General features: G+C 33.0%; 1 protein-coding gene across 1 annotated transcript; it reads right to left on the minus strand.

Annotated features, from left to right (window-relative positions):
- Nucleotides 1-819: 819 nt before the first annotated feature.
- LOC107962662 (DNA mismatch repair protein MSH7) lies at nt 820-8,932 on the minus strand. The gene is made up of 17 exons (XM_016899133.2): nt 8,461-8,932; nt 7,692-8,163; nt 7,281-7,376; nt 7,112-7,167; nt 6,773-6,839; nt 6,284-6,379; nt 5,472-5,603; nt 5,359-5,392; nt 5,221-5,268; nt 4,574-4,770; nt 4,371-4,497; nt 4,020-4,282; nt 3,445-3,639; nt 2,643-3,050; nt 2,412-2,508; nt 1,911-2,038; nt 820-1,436 (listed from the first exon to the last, which is right to left on the minus strand). The coding sequence occupies exons 1-17, from the start codon at nt 8,763-8,765 to the stop codon at nt 963-965; spliced, it is 3,195 nt and encodes a 1,064-aa protein (XP_016754622.2). The 5' UTR covers nt 8,766-8,932; the 3' UTR covers nt 820-962.
- Nucleotides 8,933-18,040: the final 9,108 nt, after the last annotated feature.

Here is an 18,040-nt window from a genome sequence, read left to right on the forward strand (position 1 = left end):
AATTGAGGACCCAATGCCAAAGCTAAACGATTAATGTCAAAAAGTTGGAAAATGTTAAAAATGAAAAGTTACTAGCTACTGAAGAGCTATCCCAATTTGTATTAGATATGCAAATCTGATCATATGTCAATCATGCAGGTGTTAGCTCTTTTCATGCATACAGCTTGGGGATTTTAACCAGATTCTTTTTGCTTTTGATAAGCTTTCCCCTATATGTTGGAGGTAAAAGAAAATTCGGAACTAAACAGAGCCTGGACTAAGGGCAACTTCTTCACACGGACTAGTAGTAGGGATGGTGAAGAGGTGATCTGGGGATTTGCCTCGATAGATGGTTCATGGCTCCAAAGAAAACTACCGACAGGCAGCAGTTACAAGCCTTCCAATCGTACATTCTGATTACAGAATTGTAAAACAAGAGAAAGAGACCTTACCGTTCGAGGCTACGTGTTTATCCCACCCCCAAATGTAAAGTCAATAAAATTATGTTGTATCGAAGATCAAGGAGATATAGCAAACTTTTAGGGCGTATTAAAACACTCGAGCCTCTTCTTGGTGATCCGATCAGCCCGTTTCCCAACACTTGTACTGGAGGCAGACAAACTACTGACCGAGGCAAGGTGATCTGGCTATCCCCTTACCGTTTTATCCCGTGTCAAAATATACTGTCTGCTCTCCTAGAAGGAATTAAAATAGAGCAGAAATGCACGGCTATATAATCATCTGCAAATTGCAGATGATTGTTTCTTCTTCAAAGTAACCGAATACATATCAAGGATAGCTGACATGATGAATATTAAAACTAAAAACCAACAAAATATATAGACAAGAGTTTAGTACGACTCTTAGCAAAGAAAAGAAACTGTACAATGGAGTTTTAGTGGCTGCAGCTGAATATGTACCTATGACCCTTAGAAAACATGGTTTCTGCAATGCAATCTGACAACCAAATGCTATTATTGTATTTAGTTGCTGGCCCCATATGAATTTTTTAGCTCATGCCACAAGCAAAATAATGTGTCGTAATCGCAATCATCGAAGTTACAATTTTCAACCTGTGAGACACTTACTAGGCTCCTTAACCACTCTTCATGGAGACTTGAGAACTCTGATCTCTGTTCACTTGACTTAAAACTTTCCCCAACACTTATTTTCATTACTTGTCCAGCCTTTGAGGCAGCTTCAACTACCTTTTCTGGGATCCCAGCCATGATTGCAACTTGCAAACCATAACTCTCCGGGCATGCTCCATTAGTAAGCCGATAAAGGAAACTTGGCTCTTGCTCACCTTTAGAACAACCTTCAGACTTCACCTTAAAAGAGCAAGCCATGTGTTGCAGTATAACATGTGGATGAGATGCAAATTCCTTTGTGAGTGGATGGTAATGTGTTGCAAATAACAGCCGACAATGAACCTTTTCAACAAGATGGCGGAACACCTACACAAACATCAAAGTAGGTTGTTTGAAAGGGGCATGAGTATTCAAATTCTAGAATACGTAATAATTAAGTGCTGCAGAACAGAACAGAAGAAATCCAGATCATTCTCAGTTAGATTTGGCTAAGATGTTTCTCTGAAGCTATCAAGTAATATTTCTCTATACTATGAGCATAAGCAAACTTCATTTCTCAAAGATTTGCAACATCATAAATACAGTAGTGAAACCATTTGTGCCTGCCTTTCACAAACATGATTCATGGTGGCACTAGATTTTTTCAGTCTAAAAAAAATGCAATATTTATTCTCATCATCAATTGGAGCACATAAAACATAAATATTTTGCTTATTATACCATATGTTTTTGTTTTGTAAAGAGACTAAGGGTCAATATCTAGCAATGTAGCATATTGGTTCTCCTACTTTAGGGGGAATACGTAAAGTTGAAAAAGATTATTGAAGTTTGAAATCTCACAGCATATGCAATAGCATATCCATCAAAAGTGCTTGTTCCTCGACCCAGCTCATCGAGAAGAACAAGAGAATCTTGGGTGGCATTTTGAAGAACTGATGCCGTTTCAGTGCACTCCACAAGGAAGGTACCTACAAAAGTAGGTTGCACAATCAGACTTTGCAACAGAAAACGTGAATGTAGTCATGCACCACATACCCTAATGAAAGGCTATAGACAGATTAAGGAAACATGTTTTTAACTGTTTGAGAAACCCCGGAAAACATGTAGACTTAATTGAGGTACTCAACAATAGAACTATGTATTAAGCACAATCTGGAAAGGCAATTTTGAAAATTCCAACAATTAACTGTATGTATAAGGATCAGAAAAGTACACAGGTGATGCAACTCCCACTTCAATTAGGATATATTTGACAATAAATTCAGAAAAGCAAAGCATATTCATTTGGAACAGATAGTGTTGGACCACGAGAAAAGTACGTTAGGAAACTGTTGTACTTACTCTCGCCAGTCATGATCCGGTCAGTAGCACCAAGCCTTGTAAAGATTGTATCCACAAGTGAGATAACAAATGTCTCACACGGCACAAAACTTCCCAACTGCATGTAAAAAGATTAATGTGTGAAACACTGCAGCAACAGGTGAGACTAATAACAAAACATGCTGATCACCAGAAGCCTGTGGAAGCAAGTGTTTAATTAATGGCAGCTCTTAGGGACCAAGAGAAACAAACCTGGGCCAGTATAACAGCCAGACAAGTGGCACGCAAGAGAGTTGACTTTCCACCCATGTTTGGTCCAGTCAATAGCAAGGCACGAGGAGTATAGTCATTTACACCTTCACCAAGGAAAATGTCATTTGGGACAGGCAGTACACCATTCTCCCCAAGGGCAAATGGATGCCAAAGCCCTGTAATTTTCAGTATTGGTCCTCCTTGATTAGAGGTCATGGTTTTTGATTGGGGCAATACAACAGGCCTTCCCATAGTCCCAGATGAAAAACTTGCAGTTACTGCAAAAGATCTTAGTACATCGATGCAGTTTAGGGCATGAATAACTTGAGACCATTGAGAAGCTTTTTCAATAAATAACTCGATCAGTATGGAAAGTGTTTCAGCATCCGAATCTGTTAAATCATGGTTCTGGCAGATATCGTGTCAGTTAGGTACCCAGAAAGCAAAAAAACTAACTTAAGTCACTGCTGAAACCAAATCTGTTACTAGAAAGCAATCAGTTTCTAGACAATCGACATGCATACCACATTGAAATTGATCGGCTAGCACTGCCTAAATGACAAGCTAAAGATGGGCCTTTTCCACCATTATCAACCCTATTATATTTTAGATATAATTTGAATTTAGAATATAAAATGCATAATTTCTACAAGAAAATATCAAAATATAAATCCATAGCTACATACTCAGCCTAAGGATTGCCTGCTTAGAGGCAATATCCAGTAAAAATCAGAACTAATAGGATATTAGTGAAAGCTTAATACAAAAAATACTCCCATTGATACATAATAAGAAAGCAGACCTGGTAATTTGGGAAGTCGCTCTCTATGGCTGCTTCAAATTGAGTGAGGAATTCATCAAGCCCATTAGCACCACTTAGAATTGGAAACTTAAAAACTTTTGATAATAGAGATACCATATCTGCATCCTTTTGTAATAGCCTTAACAAATCCATTCCACTCCAGAGACCTTTGACAAGTGTACCAAAAGCCTTTACCTGCCCCACAATAGGAAACGTTATATATCAAAATGTTTAGAAAGGAAGTGTCCCTGGCCAAAAGACCACAAAAGCAACATGTTTAACTTATGAGTCCAATATCTTCCTTTTCTACATGGAACCTATCAGTGAAACAAAATAAAAGAACATGGACTGTTGTTGCCAAAAAATTTGAGGAATAAATATTTTTAGGTCAACCATGCAGTTGTAAAAATATTAACAGTGAACGAGATGCTTTCCAAACACTAGTTTCCAAAACATGCAAGCAATGACTCATTTAGCATTTACTTTCCAAGTTATTTTACCCAGACAAAGCTAGAGGAGTACCAAATGGAGAGGGGGGGGGGGGTGACGATACAGATGTAGAGTTGTTTGAGTACTTTTTTGCCTATCATGGGAAGAGCGAGAGAAGCTGATGATTGTATGCTAGCCTTAACACATCCAAGTAACCTTTCTAAGTCTGGAAGTTTGCGAAGATATTGACCAATGATTAACATAATTTCTGAATGTGACATAAGTTCTTCAACCACGTCTAGCCTTTTATTAATGCTGTCAACATCTTTCAGTGGATGACAAATCCAGTTCCTTAAGAGGCGCTTACCAGATGATGTCACACAGTTATCAAGATACTTATACAATGTACCTGAAAATAAGATAATTTTAAGGACTAAAAAGCTAAAAAACAACAGCCAGCAAAAAATATTGCTAAGCTAACAACATTCACCACTTGCCTGAAGAACCACCATCAGCACTATTACTGAAAATCTCAAGATTTACTATTGTCTGCCCATCAATTCTGAGGCAACCTTGATAAACATGGTAGGGTAAAACATCTCCACTCTGTAAAATGTCCTTCAGCTGTATGAAATAGAATTAATTAGATATCTAATGTGTATACTGACATGCTTATATAAATGCTAGTCCGCAGGCTTACCATCAATCGTGACATATGACTGACTAATCCACCAAGAGCACACATTGCAAAATCATGGTGCACCACACCATCAAAAGCATTAAAATATGAATTAGGCGACCCCTTAAAGTAACCTTTTGACTGAATCATATTTCTAACTTCAGAAGCATCCAGAAAATCAGTAGAGAATCCGGGACTCAGTTGAACTGCTTTAGTTCCTGCAAGATAAACAAAAATCAATATGCAGTTTGACTAACCATGATTAACATAGTTTCTCAGCATTTAAAGCTACATGAATCTTCAAGATAAAGAATCTAATTAAAAATGCAAAAAAGGAAGGGCTGATTTATGACAATTTTCAATTTACAGGTGCAGATTGTCCATAGAGTAGAAGGCTTTTTAACCCTTAAATGCACATGGACAAATTCATCTTTACCATATTGAATTACTGTTTTCGAAATTTAAACAAGACTTATATAACATAATTAAGAACCCAATAGGAAAGCAGAAGATGTAACTGTTTTCAAATACAAGAATCTCAATTCAGCTTTACAATATACTTCCTCTTAGGGATAGAAGGTACTCAAATAAAGCTAGACATATAGATTCATACACATAGAGAGAGGTATTGTTCAACCTGCAGATAAAAGAGTTGATAAAATGCTCACCGCTAAATGAGTACTTCTTTAGTGCTTTATGAGCTTCTCTGGACAGCCCTGAAATACTTGAACATATGCTTCAAATTAAGAGGCAAAACTTTTATAAAACTAGAACTCAAAAGAAGAAATATTGAAAGAAAAGTTCACCTCTATGTTCATATAAGACTTCCTTAGGAGACACCTACATCAGATTCCAACCAATACATTAGAGCTTATTTTCCAAACATAAAAATCCATCATGGGTAAATACAAGAACCTACCTGCATCAATAAAGCTCCCAGAGCAGAACAAGTAGCATCATCACTAATAGAACCAACCCAAAATTTTAGAGCAGCACAATCAACAAAAGCAAACCCATATGTAGTTGAACCATTCTCAAATCCATAGTTGCCCTAAGTAAAAAGGCAGTATGTAATCATAACATGTATATTCCAATAAATATTCAAATTACAAATAGAAAAGTAATGCACTTTAAAATGGAAAAACAAACTGCAATAACTTATGCCTAAGAACTTTGAAGATCCAAAATAAATGGTGCAACACTGGGAAAACAACTATCAAATCAGCTCATGCGGAAAAGGAAGCATGCATGATTACATAAATATTTCAACAATATGCAAATACTTAACACCCTGTCCCAGACCCTGACAATCCCACCTACCTAACCCGTTAAAGAAAAGAGGAACAGAGAAAAGGAGAAAGATAATATCACTTCAAGAATTCAAAAAAATGAGAACGAAGTAATATATAAACTTCAAGAAAACAGCAAAAGATTCCACCACGAAAATATGGTATGATAGATAAGCAATATGTTCATCCGATAGATAACACCTTCCAAACCCATATCTAAATAAATAAATAAATATATTTTAAAGAGAGGGGGTGGATTACTTCAAGCCTCGAGGAGTCAACAGCATAGTAAAATACATCCAAATTCAGTATGATAAGTTTCAGGAAAGCATCCGACAATTTGAGCCAGAGAAATTCATATTACAGTTGAACTAGATATATTCATTCAGCAGACACTGAAGAACTAATTATTGGAATGTATAAATATATAAGCATAACCAACCTCCTTTATAGCAAGTAGATGAACAGCATCAGGTCCAATGTTACCATCAACTGTTGTTGATGGGGTGATCACTTGAACTAACTTTCTTTGAATGACCTGATAACAATCCAATGTAGTTAGTCAAACTATTTAGACAAGCTACTGAGCACAGCCATGGTGTAAAATTAAAGACATGAAACCACTAAAGAAAGTCAACATAAGTAGCAGAATATTTATTCAAGAAGCATGTACAGGGAGCTTTGTTGGAGAATCCAATTTGATGAAACCAGAAAGTATTGTAGTTTTAGACACATCAAGCATTTTTGAAGTTGGAAATTTTTAAAACATTTCTCTTCAAAACACGACTCTTGCTTGTTAGCCTTAAAGAAATACAATATCAAGGCACATAAAGGATGACATATCAAAGAGTAACAATAATATAAAAATAATATTTTTAAAAAAAATTAGATTCAAAAATGCATCTCCAAACATGCAAAATTAAAAACTTACAGAATTTGCACCCCTAGCTTTTGCTTGCTGAGATGTCTCTAACTGCTCCATACGTCCCACTTTGTATCTTCAGAAAAAAACAGAAAATGTGAATAAGAATATGCTAAATTAAAGAAAGATGCCCCATCTAGAATTCAACATTGCACTCTCAAAAAGATGACCAAGGACATGGATCATCATTCCCTCTTTTGCACTTTCGACCATCAAACCTAGTCTTTCTCCCAATTCCAGGATGATTAAAAAACAACATTCTTGTTGACAGCTTATTGTAAAAGATTCTAAGACATAATATACACAGATGAGGATGAAGACAATCACAAATCCCTTCATCATTCTTACCCACGAGCAACTAGCTTTTGAACAGCATCATCAATTCCACTTTCTGGTATACCAACCTGAACATAAAGAAAGATACCATGGGTATTGCATCTACACCACCACTGTAAAGGCCATATACAGAGATAATATTCCAATAGACCAATAGAAGAATGAAAACTAGAAAATTCACCTGGCGGCATTTGCCTACTCCGCTTACTGTCATCTTCCAATCAAGCTCCTTGTGGCCAATTTCAGCATCTATCTCATAAAGCTCATAGAATTTTCCCTTTTATAGAAAATCATATGGTTGAATTAGGTAACCACGACTAAGGAAAATAAATACAAAACTCATAACATGCATCATTCAATTAAATCCAGCTTACAGATGAAGGGAGGTCTCACAGAATATAAGAGACCATTAGGTTGAAGAATAAAAAATCTAAATAGTGATATTATCCACATCACAAAATTAAACACTCTTTTCCACTCCCCCATATAAGTTATCCAGTTAAAGGTTCATCTCATATGACTAACATATAATCCAATGTTGGCAATAGCTAGTGACAAAATGAAACTAGAATGTGGCGCAACAATAACTAACCACTTTAAAGAAGAGAACAATATCCATATATTGACATTTGACACCCCAATATTGTTTTTGAGATGCTGACATATTCTTGAGAACATCGGGAGGTATAAAAAGAGTCTTCTTGTCGTAAAGGGGGTCACTAGGCCTTCTTCCATTAGCATCCTTTATGCGAGAAGGATCAAGCCACTCAAATTTGCTAGCAACATCACTATCATTCTTGTGATTATTGTTCCCAACAATAGATTCCTGGAGAAGCTTTATTCTTTTACTGGAGTCTAATAAAGAATTGTCCTTTTCCCCAAAAGTAGGGAAATAATCTTGAATTCGCTTGAAACGGGAAATACCAGGTCGTGTAGCAGGTGTTTCAGGTCTGAGATCGTCATCATTCTCGACGTTTAGAACATTAGCCTTTTCAGATGGTTTAGCAGTTAGCTCAACTCTAGGCAATTCCTCCACATCAGAAGATTTGTCAGCTGCCAGGTTCCTGCAAATTAAACACAAATTATTGACGAAGGTTATATACTCCGATGCTTGATAGTTAGAAATTTGAATTTAATTTTCTGAAGAAATTTATTTCAATGGACTACCATTTTCTTTTGTCCTTACTCGTTAAAGATTATGTAAAGTTTCCTAAAAAAAAGTAGAGAAATAAAAGAGATAAATTCCATCCTGTGTCTGATTATTAAACCCTAACAAACTTTAAACCGTAAAGGTACGTCCAAATCGTTTTTAGAAATACAACGAATTGATTTGTACGCCTAAAATTAACCCAAAAAAATACCTCAGACTTCCATTTTCTCTGTCGTCAGCCTTCACAAACTTGTGCATGATACTAGAAAACAGAGAAGAGGAACCCCTAGCCTCGGCATTCGATGCGAAGTTTACCGGTAAAACCTTACGAGGCACCTTCTCCGGTGGAGTATCAGTGCCTGTGACTTCTAAAGAGGAGCCACAAACGTCACCATTCAAGTTCTGTTTTGAAGGAAACAGACAAGCTCCTTGACCTTTTGCCTCTCCGACAGCACCGTTTTGGCTCGCCGGCGAAGGTTTTTGCAATAACGAGAGTATCGATTTTTGGCGCTGCATTTTCAGAACGTGGGAGGGAGAGAGAGAAGACGTTGCGATAGCGGTAAAAAGCACCTTAAGAGGCAAAATTTGGCGCCAACTTTTGCCCCCCTCCTTTTGCAGTGTTTTAGCAAAAATATAGAGCGTCAGATTTCTGAAATACGATCTAAAGCGAGTCCTTAATACCTTCGCTATATACCATTTTGATGTGTTTTAGCTATTAACGACTTGTATTGTACCCATACCCGATTCAAAGGTGACAAAGCCAATATTTCACTATTGGGCCAAAATACCAACCACGCAATCATCCCATAAATTGATATAATAACTATAATTGGATTTTGTTGAAATGATAATTTTTTTTAACTCATAAATAGGAGAGTTATAATGTGTTTCAATGTATTTGAAATAATATCCTTCGCATTGGTAACAATGCTCATGTCAATTGAGTTAAAACTCAATCAACTATTAAAATGGTAATACTAAATGTTAAAATTTTACAATGTTTTAAGTTTGACTTTCACCATGTGTAAGTGTTTTTTTTTTAGATTTATAAAATTAATCTTAAAAAAATATCTATTGTTTATTAAAAGTAAGGGTTTTTAGTATTTTTATAACTAAATTTGAGACTTCGTCATGAGTGACATCAACTCAGTAAGTCACTTAAATATAATATTAATATACCTATTGTCGAAATCATTTTATTTTGAAAAACGGGGATCGACTTTTAAACGAGGTAAGGAGTCACCACCAATCCTTTTTGTTTAGGTGTGATCGGGTCACCTTGTGATCGATCATTTTAATAAAGCATTTTGGTTTATTAAAACAACGTTTTTTGTCTACGAAAAACTAGAAAACGGATTTGGGAGACAGTTACGCGCGAGGAAGGATTAGCACCCTTGCAACGCCCAAAATTGGTATCATCGTATTGATCAATTAACATCCTAATGTTGAAAAGTTGAAAAGATTTTAAAACATGATCCCTTTAAAAATGTTTAGATATCCTAAATTGAATATTGAGATTCTTTCGTTCAGAATGGATAAAATATCATATCCAGCACAGTAGGACACAACATTTCCAAACCTCGATACCCAATCATCTCATGATTTCCAAAACTCATGCATTTGAAATTTTAAAAGGATATTTGGCTATTTGGCCAAACGGTAAATCGAAACCCAGCACGATTGGGCACGATTTATCGAATTTCCAAATACGAAATACTGCCTCATTTTAATTTAAGAAAACATGGATGAAATTTCAAAATAAAAAAAGGGAATGAATAAATGTTTTATAATACATGTCAATGATGAATATTATGTTATATGTATTATTAAAAGCAAATTATATTACTATATGAAATATTGTGCTGATGACTAAATTACAAAATATATAAAAGTAATATATGAAGTACATGATAAGGATTATTAGAGAATTATGAATGAATAGTGAATTTTAAAATATAGTACATGTATTGAAGATACAGAAGATATAAGTATATGAATTATTGGTACAAGGATTAAATTGTAAAGCATGTAAAAGTATTATGCGAAAGGTGTAAAAGTGATATGCGCGCATGAAATAATTTGCCCGAGTAGACAAGATTAGAACTACTAAGATATTAAGGGACCTCAGTGTGTTCTCTGATTACTAGCACGTTAGTGCTCTCTGATTATTAGTACATTTAGCACATTCGTACTCTCTGTATAGCAATTCAGTGTTCTCTGTTTAATAATGCATAATAATGCACCTCTGTATAAGTCTCGTATATCCGAAGTTTTCTATCTAGTCTATTGGGCCTCTGCTAAGTAAAAAAAAAAGTAAACAATTTTCGTTACGAGGTAAAAGATTATCTCTAAGTAAACATGTTAGTAATGATGAAGCAAAACTCGTAAAAGTACGGATAAATGTTTTATAGTACTTGAGAATGATAAATGTTATATGAGTAAATACATGAAAACTTAATTATAAGGCTTTACGATTTATACTATACAATGAAATTCATGAGATTAAGTTCAGAAGTGGAAAGTAAAAAGTTCAATAGATGAACAATCGATAATGCAGTCGGAACTGAGAATGAGTTAATAGGTAAAGATGGGTTCTGAATAGAGATATTAGATTTTTCTGAAAACTAGTTGAGATATACAGTATCACTGTTAAAGAAAGAAGTTATTTATGAGAAAATCAAATTATTCAAATATGATATTATTTTCTAATTACTGTTATTGGAAGCTGTGAAAGGTAAATGTGATATATTGAATTAAAATAAATTGTGAAATGAAATGATAGAGAACGGATATAAATGATAAACTAGGTAAATATGTGCAGAAAGAAACCGTAGAATTATAAAACTAATGAAGTTCACGATCAAAAGAAAATAAGGAAATTTCGAGGACGAAATTTATTAAGAGGGAGAGAAATGTAATAACTCAAATTTTACAGTTATCGGAAAAAGTGTATTTTCGAGTCTCCGTTGCTGAAAATGGATCCGAAAATAATTATAATTTTTTTTAAAAAATTTAATTGAGTGGTTAATTAGAGTTTAATTAAGTGAATTTAGCTTAATTAAGGATAATGGATAAAAGGATTAAATTGAATAAACTGTGAAAGTTTAATTGTAGATTAAAAGAAAATAAAAAGGACCAAAATGGAAATTATGTCATTTAGCATAAGTGATGCGGTATATACTTAGATTTCAAATTATAAAATATATATATTTATTAGTAATAAATGATATTATATTAATTTATTATAATTATATTATAAGATATTTATATGATAAATAAATTAGTACAAAGACAAATGTATAGTAAATAAAATATACAAGTGTATGGATAAAAATACATACATTTGTAAAACATGTATTAGATATTAAATAGATATTTATTATTTTATAAAAGATATTTATTAATTAAATAATTATATTATAAGATTTTATATGATAAATATATTAAATAATGACAAATGTATGGATATAAATGAATACAAATGTACTAATAATATACACATGAATAAATAAATAATACTTATTATTTAAGTATAAATACATATGTGTATATATATATATGAAAAGAAAGAAAAAAGGATAGAAATGAAGAAACAAAGCAAACGAAACAAAGAGCAGGGGAAGGAAAGAAAGAAAAAGAGAAAAGAAAGAAGAAAAGGGAAAATTCAAGGTGTGATGCTTGGAAGTTTAATAAGTAAGTCAATTTAGCTCTTTTTACTTAATTTTGATGTTTTAGAAGCTTTGGAACAAGATTTTGATAAAATTAAGTTGATATTTTGAAAGTTAATAGATTTCTAAATAATGTTCATGTTGAGTAAAATGATGAAATAAGGGTTTAATTGATAGAAATTCAAGTTAGAAATGAAATAAGGATTGAATTGTAAAGTAATTCATAAGTTTTATGTTGAAGGGCTAATTTTTAAAGTTATTATGGATGAGTGATGGAAGCATTTGATGAATAAACATAGAATTGAAGCTTTAATTTTGATATATGATAATTTTATCAAGTAAAATTAATGGAAATTGATTTTAGGACCTAATTGTGAAAATGTTTGGAATTAAAGTCTAGTGCTGAAATTATGACTTCCAAAAGTTGTAAAGTAGTTTAAAGTGATATAATAAAGTGTTAATTGAGAAAAATCAGCTCAATTGAGAGGCTAATTGAGTAGGGACGAAATTGTTATTTATTAAAGCTTAAGGGAAAAAATGGTAATAAACAGCTTGCACTAAAACAATATTGGACAGCAGCAGTAGAGTAACTTTGAAAAATCATCATAATCTTTATAAATCGAATTAGAAGATGAAAAAAATATGAAATTAAATCTTATTGAGACTAGTTTGTCATAGAAGAAACGGTGTAAGCAATGGATTTGTAAATCATGAGATATAATGAATTTTGTGAGACAAAGTTAGAATGAATTCGGGTTCCTCTGTTCTGACTTTGGAAAATCATAAAAAATTGGATAGAAATAGTTATGGGCTTAAATTTATATTTTTATAATTCTGAATGAGTCTATTTTCAAGAGAAATAAATGGAAATATTATTCGAATTCTGTACAAGGAGATAATTAGTTTTTAGTGAAGAAGGGTCAGAACTGTCAGACAGCAGAACATGCGTAACTTTAAAGAATAAACTGTACTTATTGGCTAAACCAAAAATTTTATGGTAAGAATATATATGAGTCTAGTTTCAGAGAAAATTAGCGGATCTTAATTTGGAGTTCTATAGCTCCAGATATAAATAATTTAGTGACTATGACACAGATGGACAGCTTAAATATTCATAAAAATAAATAATAAAAATTATAGATGATGTTACTTACAAGTGTGTTATATACATTAAGGCTGTGGAATGGAGAGAAGGAGGAGGAACATATATATGAATATCCAGCTAGCATGGCTAATTTGCATGTTTTAGGCTTAAGGACTAAATTGAATAAAAGTAAAACTTTAGGGGTAATTTTGTAAAAATGTCAAAAAGGACCAAATTGAAGGGAATGAATTATTTTATTATCCAAATTAATAAATTGAATGAAATTGTCAATTTAAGATCGAGTGAAAATTGGGAAAATGGTAAATTACCAAAATGCCCCTGAATCTTGATATTTCTGCAATTTCATTAGGTAAGTTCGTGTAACTTGAATTATATTCTTAAATGCTTGAAATGTATGTTTTTTATATGAATATGATTTGAATGTTTATTATATGAAAATTGATAAAACATTGATATATTTGATAAAAAAGGGGGAAGAAATCCCAGTTGAATGAAAAGAAAATTCGATGGATCTTTGAAAAGGAATTGACGGTAAAAAGAATCTAGCCCCGATGGGTGATCCTATCCTGATATAGCCCTCCCGAAGAATATGTGGAAAATGGATTTAGCCCAGACGGGTAATCCGAATTAGGGTTTGAATTTAGCCTGGACTGGTAATTCAGATCCAAGCTCATTAGAGTAATTGTTGTTGCAGGGGATTTAGCCTGGACTGGTAATACCAACAATACTCTATGAGTTTATATTACAGGGGATTTAGCCTGGACTAGTAATCCCACTGTAAGGATGAGGTTCGCAGGAGTGTGCTCTCTGATATGAAATGTGTAAGACCATGGTTGAAAGATACCATGACAACCTGATATGAAATGTGTAAGACCATGGTTGAAAGATACCATGGCAACCTAATATGAAATGTGTAAGACCATGGTTGAAAGATACCATGGTAACATGATATGAAATGTATAGGACCATGGTTGAAAGATACCATGGCAACATGATAGAAAATGAATAAGACCATGGTTGAAAGATACCATGGCAACGTGACATGAAATGAATACGACCATGGTTGAAAGATACCATGGCAACATGACGGGAAAATGAATAAGAACATGGTTGAAAGATACCATGGCAACATGACAGAAAATGAGTAAGACCATAGTTGAAAGACACTATGGCATCATGTCAAAGATAAATAAGACCGTGGATGAGAGACGCTATGACATCTATTGAAAGACACTATGGCATCATGTCAAAGATAAATAAGACCGTGGATGAGAGACGCTATGACATCTATTGAACAATTGATATTCAAGTAATATGTACCGGATGACGAATGGTTATATAAAATGTTTGTGTGAAATGCTTACCAGAACTGGTCATATGGAAATATATGTACAAAATGGTTGTATGAAATAATTATGAAGATAGATAAACGAAATAAAAATAAGTACATGGAATATAATTTATGTTAAGTTTGATATAAACTTTACCGGAATAAATATACATAAAATATATGGAAATGATGGAGCATGAAATATTTATATAATGAAATGATTGATATATACTTATGAAAAAAAAACGGTAAGAGAATGACATGTTTCATGACATGTACTGTAATAGCCCGATTTTAGGCTTAGTCGGAACAGTGGTTTCGGGACCACAAATCCGACGAAAAAAAATGTAATGGCTTGAATTTTCAGAGGTGTCGGAACGGTGATTCGAGATCACTAAATTCGACAAATGGGTAGAAAATATTATTAATTTAGTAAGTATAAGTTAAATATGAAGTTAGGAAAATTTTTGAAATAGTGAATAGTGCACTAGAAATAAATATTAAAATAATTAGAATCGAAATGAGGTATCAAGACCTCGGGGATTTTAAACTGAGCCATAAATATTTTTATAAATATTTATGGAGTGTTAAAAAGTTAGTATTAAAGTTTCGTTAAGAAATTTTAAAGTTCCGATAATTAATTGAACAAAAATGACTAAATTGTAACAAATGCAAAATTTTGGGAAATGATTAAATAGCTTAAATGATAAAAGGAAGAGGGCTTAAAAGGAAAATAGACCCAAGGTCTATTTGGGCTGGACGGCAGAGGCATGAAATCAGCAAGAAAGTAAGGAGAATTAAGGGCAAAATTGGAAAATTGCAAATTTTGCTTAATAAAGTTAGGACCCAAGTGGAATTATCCAGATTTCTCTTCATTTTCTGAATTCTCATCAGCTAAAACACCATGGAAGGGCTTCTTCAAGCTGGTTCTTCATATTTTTATTACAAGTAAGTTCAATTCTTGACTATTTCTTGAAATTTTGTATTTTATGACTTTTACAACTAGGCCCACTTGTTAAATCCATTAGTTTTTGATTTATGAAAGAAGTTGAAAGTTGATATGAATATGTGCTGGAAGTATATGATGATTTAGCATGAAATTAGAGCTTTAAATTGTTCATATGCTGATTTATTGAAAGAATTGAATAGAAAGTGAATGTTTGGGACCTAATAGTAAAAGAGTTTGAAGATAGAGTTATATGTGGAATTCTGAATTTCAATAGTTGTGTAACAACTTATAATGTCTAGTAAAGTACTAATTGAGAAAATTAGATTAATTGAGGGGTTAATTGAGAAAGGACCGAATTGTATAAACTGTGAAATTTGGGGCAAAATGGAAATCAACATTTTGCACTAAAGCAGTTTTGGACAGCAGCAGTAGTGTAACTTTGAAAAATCACCAAAAATTGTAGAGATTGAATTAGAGGATGAATAAAATATGAAACTAAAGCTTATTGAGTCTAGTTTCTTATAAAAGAAATGATGTGAGCAATGGAATTGTAAATCATGAGATATAATAGATTTTGTGAGACAAGGTCAGAATGAATTCGGGTTCCCCTGTTCTGACTTTGGAAAATCATTAAAAATTGTACAAAAATGATTATGAGTTATAGTTTATACGGTTAGAATCCTTAATGAGTCTATTTTTATAAGAAACAAGCTAAAACATCATCCGAATTCTGTACAATGAGATAATTAATTTTTAGTGAAGAGTGGTCGGAACTGTCAGACAGCGAAACAGGGGAAACTTTAAAGAATAAACTGTACTATTTGGCTGAACCAAAAATTATGAAAATTTTATGGTATGAAGATATGTGAGTCTAGTTTCAGGAAAAATTAACGGATCTTAATTTGGAGCTCTGTAGCTCCAGATAAAAATAATTTAGTGACTCTGACTCGGATAAACAGCTTTGAATATACATGTTAGTGAATATTGAAATTATGGTTAATGTTGTTTAAGTGTGTTATACACATTAAGGATGTGGAATGGAGAGGAGGAGGAGGAAAATTGGGAAACATATGAATGATTCGTGTATAAATGGTCATATGTTTGATTATAACTCATAAACGATGAAATATGAATGATGCTTATTTTTGTGCATTATTGGTCATGGTTTAAGCTCATGTGTGAAAATAAAGTTTCATAGTATGTGTGTATGGTATATTCAGTAAATGATTTGGCATGAAATAATACCATGAATGGTTTATGAATTAACACATGTTGGTAAGCCTGATATATGAATAAATGATCAAATTGAGCGGAACGCCGGATTTGAGTACTTCTGATCAAGTGACAAAGTGATAAGTGGTAGCTTTAGCTACACTTATCTGATCAAGTGACAAGTGGAAAGTGATAAGTAATAGCTTCGGCTATACTTATCTGATCAAGTGACAAAGTGATAAGTGATAGCTTCGGCTACACTTATCTGATCAAGTGACAAGTGAAAAGTGATAAGTGATAGCTTTAGCTACACTTATCTGATCAAGAGACAAAGTGATAAGTGGCTACACTTATCTGATCAAGAAACAAAGTGATAGGTGGCTACACTTATCTGATCAGGGACAAGTGATAAGTGATCATACGTAAGACCATAGTTATACTATGGCAAAGTGAAAGTGAAGTACTCAATTTTCCGTGACCGTTCCCTAATTTGATTAAGGATGGTAAGTGACAAATGGACCCAAAAGAATTAAAGTAAATGGATAAGTGGTAGTGTATTTATATCAGGACGATGTTGTTATTCAAACTAAAGTGATATTTTCATTGCTAAATTGAGAATTTCATAAATGTGTTATTGAATGGTATAATCAATAAACATTGAGTTAAATGGTAAATACGAATTAGTTTTGAATTTGATGTCATTGAATTGTATGTGAATTAAATGGAAATTTCTAGTGATATGATTTAAATTATGAGCATGAGAAATTGCGAATTGAATGAAATGGAAATGAAGCATTAAATTGCATGAGTATGTATCGGGTCTCGCAGGCCCTAATTATTATGATTATAATATTTTGAGGATATACTGTGAAAAGTTATAGAAACATGTTAATTATTTTGAAAGTTTTAATTTTGATGAAATTTTATAACTCGGTTAAATACGTTTACAAGTGTATGTGTTTTGGTAATGCCTCGTACCCTATTCCGGTGTTGGATACGGGTAAGGGGTGTTACATGTACATATATGATTGTCTTTGATATGTTGATACAAGGAAATTATGTAAGTAAAGACAATTATTAAACTCAAGTGTGACATGTCGAGAAAATAAGTATATCAATGTTGAATTTATATGAAATATGTGCAAGTATACTAACAATGATGTTGTTTGACGCTTAGACAAGTACCAAGCTATTGATTGAATGGTAACATGTTTAATTATAAGGAGCATTGAAATGGTAAGTACTTAGATGAAAATAAACTTTAAGATTTTGCGAAATTTTTTTTATAATCCCGATTTAATTCCAGTTGGTTTCTAGTGTATGTTTGGGGCTTCGAGGGCCCAATAGAGAGACGTTATGATTATTTTCAAAATCTGAATAATAAATGACTCAGAATTATCTGAAAATGTTCAGTAAACTCGTCAAATGAAAAATCGAAACCCAGCACGATTGGGCACGATCTCTCAAACTTCTAAATGCGAAATATTGCCTCGTTTTAAGAGGTTTTTTTTAAATGAGGGTGATTAT

Source organism: Gossypium hirsutum, chromosome A06 (genome assembly GCF_007990345.1).
Source record: "Gossypium hirsutum isolate 1008001.06 chromosome A06, Gossypium_hirsutum_v2.1, whole genome shotgun sequence".
Taxonomy (NCBI): Eukaryota; Viridiplantae; Streptophyta; class Magnoliopsida; order Malvales; family Malvaceae; genus Gossypium; species Gossypium hirsutum.

Coding starts and splice junctions, on each gene's coding strand:
- LOC107962662 (XM_016899133.2), bottom strand. CDS start 8,765: ATGCAGCGCCAAAAATCGATACTCTCGTTATTGCAAAAACCTTCGCCG. Junction 4,283..4,370: donor TGCTGATGGTGGTTCTTCAG/GCAAGTGGTGAA, acceptor TCTTATTTTCAG/GTACATTGTATAAGTATCTT. Junction 3,051..3,444: donor GCGACTTCCCAAATTACCAG/GTCTGCTTTCTT, acceptor GATATCTGCCAG/AACCATGATTTAACAGATTC.